The sequence below is a fragment of the Ammospiza nelsoni genome, chromosome 5 (assembly GCF_027579445.1).
Source record: "Ammospiza nelsoni isolate bAmmNel1 chromosome 5, bAmmNel1.pri, whole genome shotgun sequence".
Classification (NCBI taxonomy): domain Eukaryota; kingdom Metazoa; phylum Chordata; class Aves; order Passeriformes; family Passerellidae; genus Ammospiza; species Ammospiza nelsoni.
In genome coordinates this window covers 2,020,991-2,043,407 of record NC_080637.1, presented here as the reverse complement: position 1 = coordinate 2,043,407, position 22,417 = coordinate 2,020,991, and the positions used below count along the sequence as shown (strand labels likewise).

Genomic DNA, 22,417 nt, shown 5'->3' with positions numbered 1-22,417 from the left:
TGAATTGTTCCTATGTCACTGTGATATTTTCTGAAAAATCCCTTTGCCAGGATTTCTTCTCCTGGAAAGCTGGGAAGTTTCAGCTTCTCCATGTTTTGCTCCTCTGGAATGTGATTTGGAGAATTTTTACCCAGCATGTGAATTGTTTTTAATTAATGGCCAATCACAGCCCAGCTGTGTCAGACTCTCTGGTCAGTCATGGGTTTTTATTATTCATTCTTTTCTAGCCTTTTGATGTCTCCTTTCTCTTTCTTTAGTTTAGTTTTAGCATATCATTGTCATATAATACAATTCCATATAATACAACTCCATATGATTCCATATAATTCCATATAATACAATTCCATATAATTCCATAGAATAGAATAGAATAGAATAGAATAGAATAGAATAGAATAGAATAGAATAGAATAGAATAGAATAGAATAGTCTTCTGGAAACTTGGAGTCTATTCTCATCTCTCACCTCATCCTGAGGACCATCACAACACCACAACAACTGGTGACAACATTCCTAAATCAATCCAATGAGCAGGCTGCTGGGTTTATGTCCAGGGAACCTCCCAAGCAAACAGAAACATCCACTGCTTCCCCTTAAAATCCAACTGTTTCTGGTTTCTTTGTTCATTTTTGGTTCCTCCACGTGCTGGGAGTTCTGTGGAGCCGGAGGAGCTCCCGTGCTGCTTCTTCAGGGTTCTTGCTAAAATGAAAATTAAAATCTCTTCCAGTGCGAGACTCGAGCCTGCTGGAAATCAAAGAGGACACAGAGCTGGATCCAGAGGAGAACAGTGCTGTCTTCATGGGGATCCTCATCAAGGGGCTGGCCAAGCTGAAGAAGATCCCAGAAACAGTGAAAGCCATCCAGGAGCGCTTGGAGCAGGAGCTCAAGCAGATCGTGAAGCGCTCCACCACCCAGGTGGCTGACAATGGCTACCAGAGAGGGGAGAACATTTCCCAGGAAAACCAGCCTAGGTAAGGAGATTTCAACTCCCAGCCCTCAATTGCTGCAATAAAAAAAATTTTTTTAAAAAGTCTTAATTGATAATATGGCTTGAAATGAGAAAATTCAGCTCGGTGATTTCGAGTGTAGCTGAGTCCAATTAAGCTGATGCAGGTGCAAAGCTTTGAAATCATGTATGGAACTAATTCCATCACCAATGTATGGCCAAGTCTCTAATTGTTTTACATTAATAGCAAGGTGTGGGAGCCAGCTGGGCACTGTGATTGTGCTGCTCCTCAGAATTCACTGCAAGTGGCCTTTGGAGCTAAAGGATTCCAGCAGGAATCTCTTCCAGCTGAAATATTCATCTCCACATTGTTGTGATCATTGTCCAAAGGGAATTAATGGCAGAAAAGTAAAGTGTGTATCTTCATTATGGGCAATATTTGTAGTGGAAAATCACTCCCAAGGAAAACATCAACTGATAAAAACGCCTTTTTAAATTCCTCTCATTAGCACTGGTGGGGAAACAATTCTGTTTTGAAGACTTTGTAGAGTTACAGTGCTGATACAGTGAAAATAAGATTTTTTTAGATGGGTCAGAAGGCAGACTTTGAGTTTCTGATGCCAGGAGTGGAACATATTCTTGATCCTTGTTTTATGAACCAGTCTGGAGATGTTGTGTGGCTCCTGGTTGTCTGTTGGAATTGATAAATTGGATCAGGCCATATATCAATGCCATTAACCTGCCCAGAGGGTTGAGTGAGGCACACAAAGGTTTAATGGGTTTTGGCAGCTGTTGCAGAGTGTGAGCCTTGAAGATGCTCATGGAAAGTGTCCTGAATTCTTGTGGAGTACAGACATAATTAGAACTGGTTCTAAACCTAAATCACACCTGAAGTTTACAGCAAGCAAGTGAATTCATTTATATTGAAAAGAACAAATTGCAGGATGGAAGGGTGTCCCCACCCCTTAAATTAGCTTCACTTTTTAAATCAAATCTCAGAGACTTTCCTACTGTCAGGGGAAAAATAAATCGGAACAACAAGGCCCTGCTGCTTCAACAGAGCTCTGTAAAACCCCAAATTTGAGCTCAGTGCAGTGCCCAGAACTGCTGAACTGTTCATTAGGCTGTCAGATGATCCCTGAAGTCCCTTCCAACCCAAACCATTCTGTGACCAAGGATGAGGCTGAGGACCTGCTTGGGGAAATTGTGCTGTAATTCCTTTTGAGACTCCATGCAGCAATGATTTAGAGCCCCTCTGGTTGTACAAGACAGAAATGATTTGTAGAACCTGGCTAGAAAAGCTGCAGATCTGATAACAGCCACTGCTGATCTCATTCTTGGTACTTTTAAAATTTAACTTTCTTTCCCTTCCATCCTTAATAAGCTTTTCCAAGTAGCTTTGTGCTGCCATCTTTTACATTTGTGTATAAAAATATTGTTAATTGCTCCCAGATTTTTAAACTCCAGATTTTTCTAGTTTGTGACGACTCTTAGAGTGCTCTCTCAGATCCTCAGGGATGGATGGGATCTTGGCAATGAGGAATTCCTGCCTGGGCTGGCATTGCCACAGCAGCTGGGGCTGCCCCCGATCCCTGCAGTGCCCAAGGAAGGATTGGAGCAGCCTGGGATAGGGGAGGAGTCCCTGGAATGAGCTTGGAGGTCCCTTCCCACCCAAAATGCTCTGGGATTCTGGGAGTTGGGACATTCAGAATCCATCCTGGGGGATTTTTATGGAAAATGGAGAGAGAAAAGAGAGGAGAAGGGAAGGGAGACCCTTCATGGTTTGCTGAGATTCCCAGTGAAGCCCCTGGGCCCATGAATGTCTGGGAGAGGAGATGGATCCAATGTCAGGCTGGGAGGGCTGGGAATGTTCCCCTGGAGCAGGGAAGGCTCCAGGGAGAGCTCCCAGCACTTTGCAGGGCCTGCAGGGGCTCCAGCAGAGCTGCAGAGGGACTGGGGACAAGGCCTGCAGGGACAGCACACAGGGAATGGCTCCCACTGCCAGAGGGCAGCCATGGGTGGCATCTTGGCAATGAGGAATTCCTGCCTGGGCTGGCATTGCCACAGCAGCTGGGGCTGCCCCTGATCCCTGCAGTGCCCAAGGCCAGGCTGGAGCAGCCTGGGATGGTGGCATTGGAATGGGATGGGCTTGAAGGGCCCTTCCCACCCAAACCATTCTGGGATTTGGGACACTCAGAATCCATCCCCAGGGATTTTTATGGAAGTTGGGGATGGCAAAGGGAAGGGAGACCCTTCCTGGAGTGCTGAGATTGCCAGTGAAGCCCCCAGACCCCAAAATGCCTTCCTAGAGAGGAGTCGGGGTGGGGATGGATCCAATGCCAGGCTGGGAGAGCTGGGAATGGAGGGAATTCCCTGGAGAGGGAGCCTGGGGTGGGATTTTGGGAAGGGATTCCCAGAGCAGCTGGGGCTGCCCCTGATCCCTGCAGTGGCCAAGGCCAGGCTGGACACTGGGGCTGGAGCAGCCTGGGATGATCCTGAGGGTGTCCCCAATCCCATTCCCTGTTCCTGGGAGCACTGGGGGTGCTGCAGAAGGAGAAGCAGCAGCTCCTGCCCTGCCCTGGGCTCGCAGCTCCTGCTGGGCAGACTCAGAGCATGTGGTGGCTCCAAAGCTGCTGCAGGAAATGAGATGGAGCCTGTCTGTCAGAGCTACAAGTGACTAACATATGGATTTGGGAAGTGTTATCTCCACGTTTTGGTGGGGTTATGTGGGGACTCGAGTTGCTCATTAAACGGCAGGCAGCTCCAGCAGGATTTTGCTGCTCTCCACCAGTAAAAAATGTGATGGTGCTCTATTGTATTTGCAGGGTGCTCCGTGGCAGGGAGAAATGATGAATTTGACTCCATGTTTTTAGAAGGTTAATTTATTTTTTTATGATATTATATTATATTAAAGAATGCTAAACTTTACTGTACTAAAGAACACAGAAAGGATACAGACAGAAGGCTAAAACGATAATAATGAAAACTCGTGAGTCCTTCCAGAGTCCCAACACAGCTTGGTCCCAATTGGCCAATGAGTCAAAATAATTCACGTTAAACCAATGAAACAATCACCTCTTGGATAAACAATCTCCAACCACATTCTAAAGGAGTAAAACACAGGAGATGCAAATGAGATAATATTGTTTTCCTTTTTCTCTGATGCTTCTCAGCTTCCCAGGAGAAGACTCCTGGGTGAAGGGATTTTTCCAGAAAATGTGAATACCACAGTGCTGCCTCGTCACAAACTGTTCAGGACTTCGCAATGGTGCTTTAATTATGATAATTGGGCAGTAGGGAACTATAGGAGCAGGTACAGTGCAGTGCATTTAGATGATGTTATAGCTCTAACAAATAGGAGTAAAACAATATAAGCTATATAGGGAGTACAATAGGCGTAAAATCATGGCAAGTGATGAGGGCTCATATTTTAGCTTTCTGTGATTTGAAACCTGCCATATTACTTTAATTAACTCAAAAAGAATTCCTTTTATCCTGGTTCTGTGGGTAAGTTAGTTTTTATTGTCATACTTTTTTCTGGGAGAAGAGCAGGTTGTTTCCCTCCTTGCCTTCACAATGGGCTCTAATATTATGTTAGTCCAGTTTAATTACTGTGGAGTTACTAATGGGTTTTGTCTTCCCTGTAGCCCTACACAGGACATTTTTAAAGTGAGCAATCCTGATATAGGGAGGGGAACAAGGAGAAAAATCCTCAGGAATGTTCAGATATCAAACCTGAGCTGAAGTGAGTCCCTGTCACATTCACATTCTCTGGAAAAATCCCTTTCTCCCAGGATTTTTTTCCCTGGGAAGCTGAGAAGCCTCAGAGAAAAAGGAAAGCAATATTATCTCATTTGCTTCACCTGTGTTTTGCTGCTTTGGAATGTGGTTGGAGATTGTTTAACCACAGGTGATTTTTTCATTGGTTTCATGTGAATTGTTTTAATTAATGACCAATCAGGGCTAAGTTGTGCCAGGACTCTGGAAGGGGTCACGAGTTTTTCATTAGTATCTTTTAGCCTTCTGTCTTTATCCTTTCTGTATTTTTTAATATAACACAGTTTAATATTCCTTAATATAATATATAACATAAAATAATAAATTTGCCTTCTGAGAACATGGAGTCAGATTCATCATTCCTTCCTGCCACAAGGACACTCCACAAATACAACAAGTCTCCTGAGCCCATAGAGAGGTGACCTCAGCATGTGACAAAACAGGACACGACCCCACAGTGCCCTGTCCCCCTGCCCTGCTGTGAGCCTGTGGAAGGTTCCAGAAGCTGAACAGGGCTGTTTCTGTGCTTGCCAGGTTGCTGCTGGAGCTGCTGGAGCTGCTCTTTGACAAGTTCAACGCAGTGGCTGCCGCGCATGCCGTGGTGCTGGGCCACCTGCAGCAGACTGTGGCCTCCCCCTGCAGCCAGCACGATGGGGACATCAAGCTCTACGACATGGTGGACGTGTGGGTGAAGATCCAGGATGTCCTGCAGGTAAGGCTCGGGTTTCTGTGGTTGAGATGAACCCCAGGGTATCAAAAGTCTTTTTCCCCAGCCCCACGACTGAAGAAGAAGTCGAGATTCCTTGGTTCTGCTTTTCAAGGTTGTTTATTTTCTCTTATCTGTGACATTCTTTCTCTGACCTGCTGAGGTCTGCCCAGGAGGTCGGGTTGAGGCACAGCCTGTCCTTGGGGTGGTGTGTCTTGGTTTGAAAGCCAGGTGTCTGCTAAGGAAGGCAGGAGCTTCTCCTGAAATGGAGAATGTAAACCCTCCCCAGCCCTCCCAATTGCTATGAATTTTAAATTAAGAGGCTCTCAGGCAAAAAAATATGGGAGCAGGAAATAACAGTTCTTTAATAGGGAAGAAAATAAAAGGATAAGATAAACAATGTTGTAAATTAGAACACTGCCAGAGTCAGAACCCAACCTGACACCCTGTGGGTCAGGGTGTTGGTGTCAGTCCCATTGGAATTGTTGCTGAGCCCTCCTGCAGTGTTGGGGCTGGTTCTGCTGGAGCAGGGATCCTGTAGAAAGGTGCAGTCTCTTCCTCTGAAGATCCAGGGGAAGAAGAGGCAGCTGCTGTTCCTCTGGGAAACCCAGTGGAGAAGCTGTGCTGCTGTTCCAGAATCCCCAGATTATATCCAGGTAGGAATTCTTGGCTCCTCCCTCTGGGCTCCCATCTCCCAATGGGATGTTGTAGCTCTTATCAGCCATGCAGGGTCATTCAATAGCTGTTATCAGCAGGTGTCCCCTCCCGAGGGAGGAGTGATTATGGAAGAGATAAAGAAAACTGCCCAGTTGACAAAAGACAGCTGCCATACAGATGGTGATGGAATACATCTTGCCTTGCAACCTGGAACATGGTGTTGGCTTTTTATACTAAGAACTACCTGTCCTTTATTTACAATAATTTTCCAATACCTATCACCTATGTTAGACAGTCTGTCTCTACTCTAAACAAATCCAGAAGTGTCACCATCAGAGCAGAAGATGGAGGGCAAGAAGTAGGAGAAGAAGGACAGGCCACGCCCAGATTCCTCCGTCTTGCCTCTTGAACCCCCATTCTAAACCCCCAAAATTCTACTTTTTCACTTTGTGACAAATTCACTATCATTCTACTCACACTCTTGTGGCTTGTAACTCCTCACACAAAGTTGGGAATTGTTTCCATGGGCTAAAATCAAAGGCACAGGTGTTTGTGACTCTGTGCCAGGGTCTCTGAGCCCCCTGGCAGGGTCTGGAATCATCCAGGGCAGCCAGAGGAGTGTCCTGGGTTCTGACAGGTAAGAATCCCTCAGGTGGCACATTTTCAGCTTGTAGCTATAACAAATAAAATATAATACAAAAAAACCCCCATAAAATAAAAAAAAAAAAAATTACAAAACCCCTTCAGAACCATGCCAGAGAATACCTGTCGTTCTCAAAACTCAGCAGTGCTGGGATTTAGCTTTGCTTTTTTTTGCTAAGTGGCCACATTTACAACAGATTGTAAAACTCCAAAGAGCTTAAATATCAGCAAAAAAAAAAATTCCTGTGGATTCATCCTTATGGTGTTTGGAAAGGTTGATTCCTTTTGCCTACCAAGTGATTTATCAGCAGCTTTCAAAGTGACATTTTTGTTCTGTGTTACCATGTCATGCCTGTCTTATAAAGTGTCACAGCTCTAATGGCTTGTCTTCTGCTGTCATTATGGCTGGCTTTAGGCAGCTCAGACACTTGCTGCCGGCGTGTTTGCAGCAAATTCTTATTTGATTCTTCCTCTTAACTGCAAGAGACTAAAGCTGTGCCTTGCTTAGGCTTTATTCAGGTGCTGTGCCTCTCACCCAGGGATCTGAGGTTCTCTCAAGCAGCAGAGCTCTCATCTGTCACATCTCTGTTCTCCCATTCTTGCTGGGTTGTATGTTTTGTGTTACACTAAACACATGTTTGGTATATTTTTATTTATTTCTTTATTTGGAGATTACCTTTATACATAGTGCACCGATGTGGAACTTCACCTGCCGTGTGATAGAGGAGGTTGTGGCATTCCCATTTTCTGGAAAAATCCCTTCACTTAGGATTTTTCTCCTGGGAAGCTGAGAAGCTTCAGAGAAAAAGCAAAACATTATTATCTGATTTACTTTTCTTGTGTTTTGCTCTTTTGGAATGTGGTTAGAAATTGTTTACTGACAGGTGATTGTTTCATTAGAGTTTTGGTGTGAATGTTTTGATTCAATGGCTAATGAGTATTAAGTTGTGTCGGGGCTCTGGAAAGAGAGTCATGAGTTTTCATTATTATTATTTTAACCTTTTATAAGTATCTTTTCTATATTCTTTAGTATAGTTTAGTATAGCATTTTTTAATACAATATAGTATCATAAAATAATGAATTAGCCTTCTGAGAGCATGGAGTCAGATTCATCATTTCTTCCTTCCACAAGAATCCCAACAAATAAGACAGGAGGTCAAAGAAGTGAGCCTGGCATTATTTACAGGAGGTGGAAGGATTTATGTTGGTCATTCCAGCTCTGGGCTGGTGATGGAAAATGCTCTCTGCCTCCTGCCCTGAGTCACTTTTTCAGTTTTGGGGCTGGTTTGTTGCTGTTGTTCTGCAGGATTGTTTGACTGTGCAGTGATTTTGTTTTTCCTTACCCAAATATCCCAATGACTTTAAATACTTGGATATGATAAATGCAAAGTGTGGGTCTTCAATCCCCTTCACTGACTCCTTACCCACAGATTTGTCTTTCTAGAGGAATTACTATCAAAGGAATCTCCATCACTTTTCCAACTATGCCACAAACTTGCAGCTCCTTTCACAGAATTACAGAATTTACAGAATTCACAGAATTTGACAGAATTCACAGAATTCAAGACCATGGAGTCCAACCCAACCCCTCAGGCAGCCCCTGGCACCCAGTGCCACCTCCAGGCTGGTTAAACACACCCAGGGGCAGCCATTGCAGAACTTTCTCCCCCTTGCTGGAAAAGCTTTTTGCTGCTCTCCAAGCTGGATTTCCCTTGGTGCAGTTTGGGATACCGTTCTTGCAAAAATTTACTTGGAAATGTTCGGCCAGAGGTTCAGGAGGGGTTTTCTGAACAACAGAAATGTCACAGAACTGAAGTGGGAATAAATAAGGGAAGAATAAAAGGTAAGAATTAAATTTAAGGATATGTGGGATGGGTTTGGGATGGGAAATCTACAGCCATCTTCCTGTGACCCATGAGGCCCAGAAAAACTTTGAGTTCTGCAGATTTTGCTCCAGAAAGACAAAAGCTTGGAGTAAGAGCACTCCCAAGACTGATCCTTCAGTGCAGCAGAACATCAAGGCTGGATATTCCTGTCCTCTGTGGGAGTTTGGGATGGGTTCAGCCCTGGTGTGTGGTGAAATCTGGAGTGATTTCCATCGGCTGTTCCTGAGCAGCATTGCTAGAAATCAAACCTGTGGAGCTGTGAGCACTCCAAGTGCTTTCTGTGCTGGGCAGACAATGCCTGACCAAGATCTCTGAGAAAAGTGTGCCAAGAAAAACAAAACCAACCCCCTTGGAAAGGTTTCATTGTTCTTGGGTGCCAGGGGGAGTGAGAAAAGCTTCCAGAAGAGCTTTTACAATGCATAAAAGCAGCACTTTAACATCCATAATCTCTTGCTGGTTTAAGGTAAGAGATGAGCATTGACTGGCATGAAAGGGAGAAAATGCTGCATTTCTTTGTTCAAAATCCTGTTGGTGTTTGTACCTTAGTTCCACTGGAGTGGCTTAAAATATTTTTACCTCAGAATGTAAGAAAACCTTTGATCCCAAAGCCTAAATTATCTCTAACCTGCTTTTCTGTGTAAGGATAACTTTGGTGAGGAAATCCTATATATGCAGCAGAGGGAGCAGAAAACTCAGTTTTATAAGTGTTTAAAGCTGATGGGGGAGGCTGAAAACTTGTGGGAGTGGATCGGGGAAGTGATGCAATTCCTACAAATCCCAATGATGCAATTCCTTCAAATGCAAATGGTGCAATTCCTACAAATCCCAATGATGCAATTCCTTCAAATGCAAATGGTGCAATTCCTACAAATCCCAATGATGCAATTCCTTCAAATCCCAATGAATGGAATTCCTTCAAATCCCAATGAATGGAATTCCTACAAATCCCAATCAATGCAATTCCTTCAAATCCCAATGGATGGAATTCCTTCAAATGCAAGTGATGCAATTCCTTCAAATCCCAATGAATACAATTCCTTCAAATCCCAGTGAATAGAATTTAGTCAGCACAGCAGAACAATCTCACACAAGTGGAATTCACAGGGATAATGTTCTGTACCTGTGCATTGTGCATCTCTGCGTGTGAAATTCAGGAAAATTCATGTTACATCTCTCCATGTCTTCACCAAATAACAGGAGCTCGTGGTGGGCTGCAAATTGGGGTTTGTGGGGGAGGAGTTGTTTTCTGCAGCTCCTTTTTGGAGCTGAATTTCTGCATTTCTCCCTAATAACTGTGCCAGGCACTCTGATGTAGTGTGAGAGGTGGCTCAGTGTTGAGCAGTGTTGAGGTACAAAACATGCAGATATGAAATATTTTTGACCTTCTTTGAGAATGGAGGAGTAGCACAGAACACAGAGTGACCTTTTCCAGTTGGTAGGGGAGTGCTAGAAAACAAACAAACAAACAAAAGCAGTTTGTCAAAATATTAGAGCAGCCTTGTTCAGGAAAACACCATTTGAAGTTATTTCCCTGTCTCACAGACAGCATAGCCCTTGGTCATGTTGTTCCATCAGTGAGAGAAGAGGGAAATTTGTTTAAATTTTAACTTAAATTTGGCATTTTGTGTGGAGCTAATTGAGCTCTGTCACTGACATATTTTATGAAAATTCCTTTTGCCAGGATTTTTTCTCCTGAGAAGCTGGGAAGCTTCAGCTTCTCCATGTTTTGCTGCAGAGGGACTGGGGACAAGGCCTGCAGGGACAGCACACAGGGAATGGCTCCCACTGCCAGAGGGCAGCCATGGGTGGCATCTTGGCAATGAGGAATTCCTGCCTGGGCTGGCATTGCCACAGCAGCTGGGGCTGCCCCTGATCCCTGCAGTGCCCAAGGCCAGGCTGGAGCAGCCTGGGATGGTGGCATTGGAATGGGATGGGCTTGAAGGGCCCTTCCCACCCAAACCATTCTGGGATTTGGGACACTCAGAATCCATCCCCAGGGATTTTTATGGAAGTTGGGGATGGAGAAGGGAAGGGAGACCCTTCCTGGAGTGCTGAGATTGCCAGTGAAGCCCCCAGACCCCAAAATCCCTTCCTAGAGAGGAGTCGGGGTGGGGATGGATCCAATGCCAGGCTGGGAGAGCTGGGAATGGAGGGAATTCCCTGGAGAGGGAGCCTGGGGTGGGATTTTGGGAAGGGATTCCCAGAGCAGCTGGGGCTGCCCCTGATCCCTGCAATGCCCAAGGCCAGGCTGGGCACTGGGGCTGGAGCACCCTGGGACAGGGGAGGTGTCCCTGGAATGAGCTTGGAGGTCCATTCCCACCCAAACTGCTCTGGGATTCTGGGATTTGGGACACTCAGAATCCATCCTGGGGGATTTTTACAGAAAATGGGGAGAGAAAAGAGAGGAGAAGGGAAGGGAGACCCTTCATGGTTTGCTGAGATTCCCAGTGAAGCCCCTGGGCCCATGAATGTCTTGGAGAGGAGATGGATCCAATGTCAGGCTGGGAGAGCTGGGAATGTTCCCCTGGAGCAGGGAAGGCTCCAGGGAGAGCTCCCAGCACATTGCAGGGCCTGCAGGGGCTCCAGCAGAGCTGCAGAGGGACTGGGGACAAGGCCTGCAGGGACAGCACACAGGGAATGCTGCAGGACCCTGCTGCAGGAGAAGCCACCAGTGACTTGTCCTGTTGGTGACATGACCAGGTAACAGCTCAGGCTGCAGCTCTCTGCCTCCAATGAAGAGATCTTCACTCCTTTCTTAGTGCTGAATTTGTAGTTGATGATTGCCAATTTTTTGGGGTCTGTATTTTTCTCCCTCCCACAGAAGAGAGGGAAATTCACACCTATTTTCTCTGGGACATAAATCTTTAGCAGGCTCTCTGGTGAGCTGTCTGCTGAGAAGACACTGACAATTAATATGTTCCTTTTTTGGGGGTTTTTCTGTCTAATGCTTTCCTGTGTTTTCCAAAATTGGTGTCATTTAGCAGCCCAAACATTGCTGAAACCATAAGGAAACTGGGGAGGGAGGAACTGAAGCCTCCTCTCTGCCCACACACTCCTGTTGTGCTGCTGCAGAGCTGGAGACAGCAGACACTGAGCCTGGAGAAACCTCTCCTAAGGATGCTCCACCATCCTCATATCCTTCCTTATCCAAGGGAATTGCATTTGATGGAGGGAGCAGGGAAATTAAATAATTTTGTGCCTCACATCTGGGCATGGTGCTGGGCAGGGGAGTGATCTTGCAGAAAAGCTGCATTTAAATTGCATTTGCTGGGTCACACTTGGCCAGGACTCCTGGGAGAGCATTTGGACATGAATTTCATGGCTCTGCTGTGGGAATCTGAGTAGTTGTCTGGTTTTTAAGGGAATTAATGTCATAAAATCCTGGTTCCCTTGGGCACCCAGGTGAGTTCAGTTTGGAGCTAGGACAGAGGCTGGGCAGAGTTCCAGAATAAAGCAGGGATTCATTCACAGCATCTCCTGCATGGCTGCACCTTGGGCAGCACCAGAGCCCAGCCAGGGCTGCACCCAAGATGAACCAAAACGGCCCCAAAATGCACGAGCGCTGCCGGGGTCTGTCCCTGGGATCAGCTCTGCTCCATTTGCACCTTGCAGTTCATTGTCCCATTGCAGCTTTAGCCCAGGCAGTCCCACCCTGCTTGTTTTTCTCTCTCCAGCCCACGGGGTTTGTGCTCCTGGGCTGAGATTTGGGGCATTTGTTGTGGTATTTGCTGGGTGCCTGGGATGAAGGAGGAAATGATGAATCTGACTCCATGTTCTCAGAAGGCTGATTTATTATTTTATGATATTATTTTAAAGTATACTATACTAAATTGTAATAAAGAATAGAGAAAGGTTACAGACAGAAGGCTAAAAGATAATAATGAAAACTTGTGACTCTTTCCAGAGTCTCAACACAGCCTGACCCTGAATGGTCAAAGAGTGAAAACAACTCACATGAAACCAATGAAACAATCACCTGTTGGATAAACAATCTCCAACCACATTCCAAAGCAGCAAAACACAGCAGAAGCAAATGAGATAATATTGTTTTCCTTTTTCTCTGAGGCTTCTCAGCTTCCCAGGAGAAGAAATCCTGGCAAAGGGACCTTTCCAGAAAATATGACAGTGACCATTTGGTGCCCAGCTGGAGCAGGAATTGTTTTGTCTCCCTGCTCTGTGCACACAGCTCACCATCCCATAATGTGAAGCTCAGACCCACACACTAAAGCAGCTGAGAATGTGGAAAATATAAAAGCTAAACCTGGGGCATCATTTCCTCTTCACACAAGATCTGATTTCAACAAATAGCCAAGGAAACAGAATTTTTACAGATTCATAGAATGGGTGATTTTGGCCCACGTTTCTATGTTTTGAGCCTTCTCTGCTCCAGGCTGTTCCTTGTGCTGGACACTCCAGGTGTGGCCTCTGCACTCACCCAAACTCCTGCAGGCTTCTCCCTCAGCTTCTGAAGCATCCCAGCCTTGGCTTGATGCCTTGAGAAGGCTGAGCTAGGGCAGAGGCTGGGCAGAGGTAAAGAATAAAGCAGGGATTTATTCAAAGTATCTCCTTCAGTGTTTTGTCTCCCTGCTCTGTGCACAGAGCTCACCATCCCATAATTTGAAGCCCAGACCCACACCCTAAAGCAGCACAGAATGTGAAAAATATAAAAGCTAAAACCTGAGGCATCAGGGCAGCCTCATTTCCTCGGTGGGAAAGGCGTGGAGAGGTTTCAGCTCCATCCCACCTCTGCCATCCCTCTGTTCCTTTCCCCAGCCCAGATGTTCTCCTTGCTCTGGCAGGATTCTCCTCTAAAATCAGGAATCTGATTTGAAGGAGCTGATTTGGCCAAGGTTTGCTTTTGTGCTCTCTCAGGTCCCTGAACTGTGGCAGGGCTGGCACAGGAGCAGGGAGGGAGGGAAAAGGAAAGGAAAAGGATTTTTCCTGGCAAGGGAAAGGTTTTTCTTCCAGCTGAAGCTGCTCCCTGGAGCTTCTCATGGAAAACCCAAGTGGTTTTTGCTGGTGGCTCAGCACAGGTATAAACCTTTCCATTTAAAAGCATGTTTGTGCCACAGTTGGTGCTCAGAAAGTCAAATCAGCTCTTTTCATAAGAGCTGTTAATGTGCCATAAATCCTGGCTGAAGTGCCAGAGCAATCTCTGAAATTGCTGCAAGTTCACAAGGTGATGGTTTGAACCCACAGCAGTTATTTTGCACAAAGTGGCTCCACAGATATTTAATGGCTTTGTGGTCACCCTCCAAATAATGGGCCTGACAATCTTTGTGGTTCTTTTAAAATGGTCTGAAGTGTGTGGAGCTGCTGCCCTTGGACTTGTTTGGCTCATTAATGCTCATCTCCTTGAGAGAATGTTGGTCATAAAAGGGATTTGTGTGCAGCTTTAAAAAACAAACACAGCTTCACTCAGGCTCCAGCAGGAGACAGTGAGGAGGGAGAATTCCACCCCTCAGAATGCTGATATTTAAAAATGGAATTTAAATAATTAGAGTAGGTCACTTGATGCTTTTCCCTCCTCCCCTGTTATTTGACATGAGCTCAGCACATGCAGGAATAAATCCAGCAGGGTGTTACAGTGTTTTCTGCAAATATGTGCTGCTAAGAACATGAGAATTTCTGGGGAAATTTATGGCCCAGGAAGAGTTTCATCTTTCTTGATCTAGAAAAGGACGAGCTGATTTTGCAGGAAGGTATTTTTTTAAATTTTGGCCTTCCAAGAAGGTTTGTAATGTCATGCCTCCCCTCTCTATTAAAATGTTTTATAGCTTTGCTCCAATTTACCTAAAAAATTCAAGTCTTTTTGCAATTTCAAACAGCAAAAGAATTGGTAATTTTGCTAAGCTCTTAAGAAGAATGCAGTTGGAATTTGGGATGGTGGAAATGGCCTGGATACAGAAGAAAAAACGTGTTAGGAAGTGCAGAGAAATATCATGGAATCAATTGCAATAGCAATGGCATCCTAGCCTTTTAAAAACAGAGAATATGAAGTAGAAATGCCCCAGATTGATGTGTTTTCTCTTTGACAGGATGATCCTGGCTGAGCTCTGCTCAAAACTAACTGAATGATGTGGTAACAGGTACCTGGATGAGCTCCAGAGCTGAGCTGGCTGCAGACACTGGATTCTTTTCTTTCCCAGGATGGCCCTTGGTGACCAAGCTGTGCCATTTTTGATTTTATATTCTGTTAGCAGGGTGACAAAGCAGAATTTTCCTCCCATACTCCTGCATTAACAGCTTTTGTTTGGGCACTTTTTATCCTGGAGCTGTTGATCCAATGCATTTCACAAACACCAACATTTATGCTGAAGTTCAAAGAAATCAAGCCCAGAATAAAAATTACGTGTTTGAACAATGCACAAAAATTATTTGTTTGAACAGTCACTTGTGCAGCTCATTGCAGAGGAGGTCAATGGGCTTTGGGGGAAATTTTTAAAAATATTAACTCCTTTAATAAAATATTTGCAAGTTTATGAGCAAGGAAAAAAATTCATCATCTTTGTTCCATGCTGTAGAGCATCAGGCTGCTCTGAACTTCATTTAAGGTGGATTTTCCTTTTAATTGTTTATCACATTTAGTTTTATTATCGTTTTAAAGGGGTTTTTAGAGTTTATGCCTAAATATTCATGCAACTCAACCCATGCGAGTTAAAAGCAACTTCAGCTCTGCTGAAGGTGCTGAAAAAGGTGCCCAAATTCTTGGAGAGAGAAATCATTTCAAAAAGCTGTTTGGTGGAGTTGTGAAAGTCAAAGTCAGCTCTGCTGAGTGTTAGGCTGAGAGGAAAAGGTTGGGAAAGCAGGATAGGGAATGACACATTCCCTACTTTGATATTTGGCAGTTGGCACAAAACCTGTGCCTTGTGAACCCTGGGCCATCCTTAAATCCTTTTTAATTGATACAACTTGAGAGCACAGAATTTTTTTCAGCTTTTTTTTCCCCAGTGATGCCACTTGGAAGCTTTGCTTTCTCAAGTTGGAAGATTCTCTGACAAGGACTGAGAGGGGTGTGAAGTGACCATCACACCTGATGAGACTCTGTGATTCCAACAGGAATGTGAGTTTTGGAAATAAAGGATGCAGGATTCCCACCCTGTGCAGGGCTTGTTAGCCTTCACCTTCTTGGAGATGATAAATATTGGGATGATGTGGAAAAAATGGAAATTCTGCTGCAGATTTGTGCAGTATTTTTATTTTAACCATTTTTGAACAGATTTGTCAACTCTGGTGTGGATTTTTTTGTCCTCGGTTTTCTGTCAGTGTCTGCTACACTTCATCCCTGCTGTCAGCTGGAATTAGGAGGTGCTACAAGGAGTTCATCAGCATTTGTGGACATGTTTTATGGGACTATAAACCTCTCTTTTGATATGCTGAGCTCATACTTGTCCCTGTGTGAGTGCCTTTAAAGGCAGTGACTGGTTCTGATGCCTTGAGAAAGCTGAGCTAGGACAGAGGCTGGGCAGAGTTGCAGAATAAAGCAGGGATTTATTCAAAGGAGCTTCAACATCCATTCTCCTCCATGGCTGCACCTTGGGCAGCACCAGAGCCCAGCCAGGGCTGCACCCAAGATGACCCAAAACGGCCCCAAAATGCACGAGCGCTGCCGGGGTCTGTCCCTGGGATCAGCTCTGCTCCATTTGCACCTTGCAGTTCATTGTCCCATTGCAGCTTTAGCCCAGGCAGTCCCACCCTGCTTGTTTTTCTCTCTCCAGCCCACGGGGTTTGTGCTCCTGGGCTGAGATTTGGCTCATTTGTTGTGGTATTTGCTGGGTGCCCAGGATGAAGGAGGAAATGATGAATCTGACTCCATGTTCTCAGAAGGCTGATTTATTATGATATTATATTAAAGAATACTATACTAAACTATACTAAAGGATACAGACAGAAGGCTGAAAGACAATAATGAAAACTCCTGACTCCTTCCAGAGTCCCAACACAGCTTGGCTCTGATTGGCCTAAGAGTGAAAACAATCACATGAAACCAGTGAAACAATCACCTGTTGGATAAACAATGTCCAAACACATATTTTCTGGAAAAATCCCCTTGCCCAGGATTTCTCTCCTGGGAAGCTGAGAAGCCTCAGAGAAAAAGGAAAACAATATTATCTCATTTGCTTCTGCTGTGTTTTGCTGCTTTGGAATGTGGTTGGAGATTGTTTATCCAACAGGTGATTGTTTCATTGGTTTCATGTGAGTTGTTTTCACTCTTTGACCATTCAGGGTCAGGCTGTGTTGGGACTCTGGAAGGAGTCAGGAGTTTTCATTATTATCTTTTAGCCTTCTGTCTGTATCCTTTCTGTATTCTTTGGTATGGTTTAGTTTAGCATTCTTTAATATAATATAGTATCATAAAATAATAAATTAGCCTTCTGAGAACATGAAGTCAGATTAATCATTCCTTCCTTCATCTGGAAGCCCCACAAATACAATACAGTAGTACAAAAAAGAAAACAGAGTCAGGATAGACCTGACACCTGGAATGTGATGAAATTCCTTGGAAAGCTCTTTGGGGTCTTCATTTACTGGCAAAGACTGAGGAATTGTGGCTGTGGCTGTGCCCTGGTTAAAGCTGGGAGCTACAATCTGATTAAAAAACAACAGTGGTGCATTGTTAATCCATATTTTCCAGTCAGAAAAGCTGCACTCCCTCTGCTTTGCATTGGCTTGGAAAAAACCCCAAAATATTAAAGGAGAGAAGGAAAAATCCCTGTGTGCTCCACTCTGTGGGCCCAATGCTTTTACTGAGTGGAGCTTTGCCCTTTATTTTTAGTGCTCCAGAGCCCTGGAATGTCACTGATCACTCCTTGCCACAGCTCCTGTGGGTGAAATGTTATTTTCCAGTGGAAAATGTGGTGGTGGTGGTGCCCACTATTCCCAGTGCAGCCCTGACTGAGGAGCCCTGCAAAGTGCTATAAAATTAATTCTCAGTGTGTTAACTCAGACCTTGCTTTTCTGCAGTTTCTGGTGAGCCACCCTGTGAATTTCTGTGATGGATGAGGTTTTCCAAAAAGAGCCAAAGGCATTTAGGATCTAACTCCCTTGGCAATCTAGTGGGAATTGGACAACTAATTACTTTGGATTCTTTGGAAAATCCCAGATCTAATTTTATATTATAATAACATGATTTTAAAGGAAGGTAAACCTCCAAGAAAAATAACATTTGGTGTAATTTTTTCCTTTTTTTAATAGACGCTAGAGCTGTTTTTCTGACCAACTCTCCTGTGTTGAAGCTCCTTTGGAAAAGGCTTGGAGCAGGAGGTTGGATGGATGGGCTGGATGTGTCTTTTCCAAGCCGTGCAACACCTGAGATGAAAACTCTTGTCTGATGCACTCCAATTGCACAGAGGTTAATTGTGTCATTAATTTCCTCTCCTGGGCTCAAACAGTTGGAATTTGCTGCCCGTGACAGGGAGAATAATCCAAATTAGTTACACCTCCCAGCAGGTCAGTAAATAAATAAATCAGAGCTGTCCCTTCAGTGTAGTAGCCAGGATCTGTCTGGTTTTACTGACAAAGGACACTGGAACAGCACAGAATTATCTGGGACACAGGAAAGGGATGATCTCACTTTATTACAGGCATTTGGTGCTCATTCCCTCGCTGCTTAATCAGGGTGGTGCCCTCCCAGAAAAAACTGCATTTTCCAGCCCCTTTCCTGCCAGAGTGATAAATGATGGTGCCTCTGGATTGTTCCTCTCCTGATGATTTGCTTTAATTCACGAGGGTGACTTTGCCTCAGAGCCCGTTGTGGTGCTAAGGTGGAAAAAAATGAAGATGTTCCCAGAGATTTCTGTGCATGTGACAGCTGTGGTGGAGAATGGTCCCAAAACTTTGTGATCTCTCAGGAAAAGTGATGCTGATTCCTTCCTCCTACATAAAAATAATAAAAAATATAAACATTAAAAAATTCATCAATCAATATGGACCTAACTATAATAATGACTTTAAACTTAATTTTTTTTAATTACAACCTGGTTTTTACCTCAAACTACTTCAAAACAACCTTCAAACAATCAAATCAATTGAGTTATTAACTAAATAAACAATCTCATACCATTTCTCTCACATAAAACAATTTATTAATTAATACTCAAAATACATAACATGCAACTCTCCAAAACAACAAAAAAATTAATTTTATTTTATCAATACATAAACTTTAATAAATATATTATATATATATTTACTATATATATAATATACAATATATATTGTATACTATATATAATATATATAAATATAGCATGTTTTATATATATTATATATTATTTATGATATAATATATATTATCTATTATATATATTATAAATATATAATATATATTATATATAAAATATACTATATATATGCACGATATATATTTACAAAAACTTTAATAAATATAATATATAAACCTTTCCAAGCATTCTATACATAAATATCTCTACATAAAATCATACAACAATTACAAAAAAATAGAACCAAACTCAGAGCCTGCATTTCAAAGGGATTGCAGCTCTCCCACAGGACACTTTTCTTTTTAGTGGGACCAGTTTTAAAGTGCGGATCTGTGAGAATTTTCATCTCTGCCAAGCCCACTCTGATTTTTCAGTGTCCTGCCTGCCTTGCAGTTCTTCAGTGCTCACCAGGACTGCTTGGGCATTTAGAAAACAGAGATTTGAAAGTATTTTTTAGGAAATTTTCACTTTTGCTGTCACACTCAAGAGGAACAGTGGGAAAAACCCAAAGATTCCAGAGGATGGCACATTTGTGAAAATTACGGTGAAAATAACTTCAGTTCATGGTGAGGTTTTGGTTCTTCAAACAAGCCAAAACCCTGTAAAACATCACCCTGCAATCAAAACTTGAGCATCCTGATCCAGGGATTAAAAAAAAAATTAAAAACCAATTACATTGATTGGAATTGGTTACAATTATAATTGTAATTGTAACCAATTTTTAGTGGGGAGTGGGATTGAAGGGGAGAAAATTCCATCCCTGCCTTCATGTGTGGCTCAGGACTGGGCTGTCACACCAGCAACTCCTTAATTTACCTGCAGCAGAACTGTGACTCTTTGTTAATTATTATTTTGCAATTTTCAGATTTAGTCTTTTGGAGCTGTTTGGAGGGATGAGGGGGTTGGAACTGGATTATTTTAAGGTCCCTTCCCAGCCCTTTCAGTGGTTTTGTGATCTTTGTGCAACAGGCACCTGAGTGCATCTGGGTTTATGCAGATCAGAGGATGGGATTTGCAGGAATTTGTACAGTCAGCCTTCCCTTAATGGCAACCTGTGTGATTCCCTGAATTCTCTGAGGTTGCAGGTTGTTTAAAGCAGGTTAGAATTTGATCCTGCTATTCCCAAATCCCTCTTTCCTCAGCAATGATTCTTTCAGCATAATGTTCTTTGGTTTAATATTCTTCAGAGACTGAGTTTGAGCTGTGTTCTTTGTTTCTTGTGCCTCCTATCTGCTGGTTTGCCTCTGCTCCCTTTGCTTTCTCTCTTGGCTGTGTTTTCTGAGAGCCAGCCATATGTTAATCTGAATTTTAGCACTGATTGTGTGCTCTGTGCTCCCACAGCAGCTGCAGAACGATTTTGGGTGCTCACAGCCCACCCAAACACCCTTGGACATTGACTTGGATGAAAATCCCAACACCAAACAGGGACTGAAGGGATTCTGCAGGTTGAGATTTTATAAGATTTATCCCGAGGTCACCACAATGTGCTCTGCCTTTCCAGAAATCTTTATTGGATGGGTCATTCCTTGTGTTCTGCTCAGCCCCCTGGGAGGTGCCAGCCTTGGCATTTTCTGGGAGTGCTTTTTTAAGGCCAGGAGTTCAAACTGAAGGTTTGCTTAAACATTCTTCCATTTTACATTTCGTTTTGCTGTGAGCTATAAAATCACCCATTTCCTTAAAGATCAACTTGAGGGTTCACAGATTAATTGATGGTCTAAAAGCAGCCTCCTGTGATATTTCCTCATGGCCTGTGTAGGATTATTGTGTGATCTGGCAGGGAATTGTTCTTTTGGATGCATAATTTTGTGCTGTATTCATGATCCTGAGGGCTTTTGGCTTTATTTTGAAAGGTGCTGTAGAAGGAATGTGAATCCCTTTGACATTTCCAAGCTCCAGCCCCCTCAAAATTGTAACTCAGTGTCTGCTGAAGGAGTAGATGCTGGCAAACAGGAGCAGCACAGTGAGCAAACACATCCAGGGGAGGGCAATGCAGTTAAATGTAGGGAGAATTCAGCAATTTGGATTTTTTATTTTCTATTTGAGGAACAGACAAGAGGCTCTTCCACACCTTCACCTTCCCTGTCCTCCAGTGTCCGTGAATTCCTGAAAAAATCTTTATCTTTCCAAATTCTTTATCTTTCCATTGGAGTCCTGGTTGAGATATTGTGAAGGCAAAACTTCCTGAAGGTGTGGAGAGTATTTAAAATACCTTTGTGAGCAGAGAACTGAAGTTTTTGGAGTTTTTTGGGTGGAATTATCTGCTCAGAAAGGCTCTACATGATATCGAAAGAGCTGCCCAGTAAAAATGTGGTTGCAGGGGTTGTTGCTCCTTTTAAGCTTCTCAGTGCCATGTTTGAGGTTTTGGGGATGTTGTGCTAATGTGGCATTGAGGAACAAAAAAAAAAAACCAAAAAAAAAAGCAATGGCTTTTCTGTTGTAGGGAAAAAATTGATCTTTTGATCAATTTTGTGAGCAGAGAACTGAAACTTTTGGAGTTTTTTGGGTGTCTGCTTGAAAAGGCTCTGCAGGATATTGAAAGAGCTGCCCAGTAAAAATGTTATTACAGGGGTTGTTGGTCCTTTTAAGCTTCATAGTGCCATGTTTGAGGTTTTTGGGGATGTTGTGCTAATGTGGCATTAAGGAACAACAAAAGAAGCAATGGCTTTTCTATTGTAGAGGAAAAATTGATCTTTTTTGGGCTGTAATTGATTTGTATTTGCAGGGTTTTTTGCCTTGCTAAGTAGCCTGGCTGTGTCAAAATAACCCCAGGCCCAGCACCTCGGGAGGATCCTGATGATGTTGGCATTTCTGCACCTGCTTAATTTGGGTTTGCAAGGGAGGCCAGTGAGGCTGCCTGGGAGACTTCGCTGCAGAGATGTGCTGGCTTGGCACAACAGAGCCCGTGCACTTTAATGAATCTGAAATCATTTCCACCTCGTATTTGCTGAACCTCAGCTTATTTCTGCAGTCCTGAAAATGGCTCATTAATTGCTGGGAGCCTGACCATCCCTTTGGAGCAAAGAAGTTGGGGCCAAATTAGAGTTTCTCTTAAGCAGAGCTGACTTCTTCCTTTAGTTGTGTAGTTGTGTTTGTTTTAAAGGAGACTTTGGGTTGAAAAAAGTAATTTTTTGTTTTATCTGCCTCATTTTCTATCTGAATTTTTACAGAATCATAAAATGGGTGATTTTGGTAAGTTTTGAGCCTTCTCTGCTCCAGGCTGTCCCTTGTGCTGGATGCTCCAGGTGTGGCCTCTGCACTCACCCAAATTCCTGCTGCCTTCTCCCTCAGCTTCTGAACCATCCCAGCCTTGGGCTGGTGCCTTGTAAATCTGACCTAGAACAGAGTTCCAGAATAAAGCAGGGATTCATTCACAGGATCTCCTGCATGGGTGCACCTTGGGCAGCACCAGAGCCCAGCCAGGGCTGCACCCAAGATGAACCAAAACGGCCCCAAAATGCACGAGCGCTGCCGGGGTCTGTCCCTGGGATCAGCTCTGCTCCATTTGCACCTTGCAGTTCATTGTCCCATTGCAGCTTTAGCCCAGGCAGTCCCACCCTGCTTGTTTTTCTCTCTCCAGCC

At 43.8% G+C, this 22,417-nt stretch overlaps 1 protein-coding gene across 2 annotated transcripts in view; it reads left to right on the top strand.

Annotated features, from left to right (window-relative positions):
- The window catches only part of EXOC4 (exocyst complex component 4), a 314,456-nt gene that overhangs the window by 57,597 nt on the left and 234,442 nt on the right, over positions 1 to 22,417 (top strand). For both annotated transcript variants that reach the window (XM_059473330.1, XM_059473329.1), the window contains exons 6-7: positions 728 to 971; positions 5,258 to 5,435. In XM_059473330.1, the coding sequence (XP_059329313.1) occupies positions 728 to 971; positions 5,258 to 5,435 (422 nt within the window). The remainder of the gene's footprint in view (positions 1 to 727; positions 972 to 5,257; positions 5,436 to 22,417) is intronic.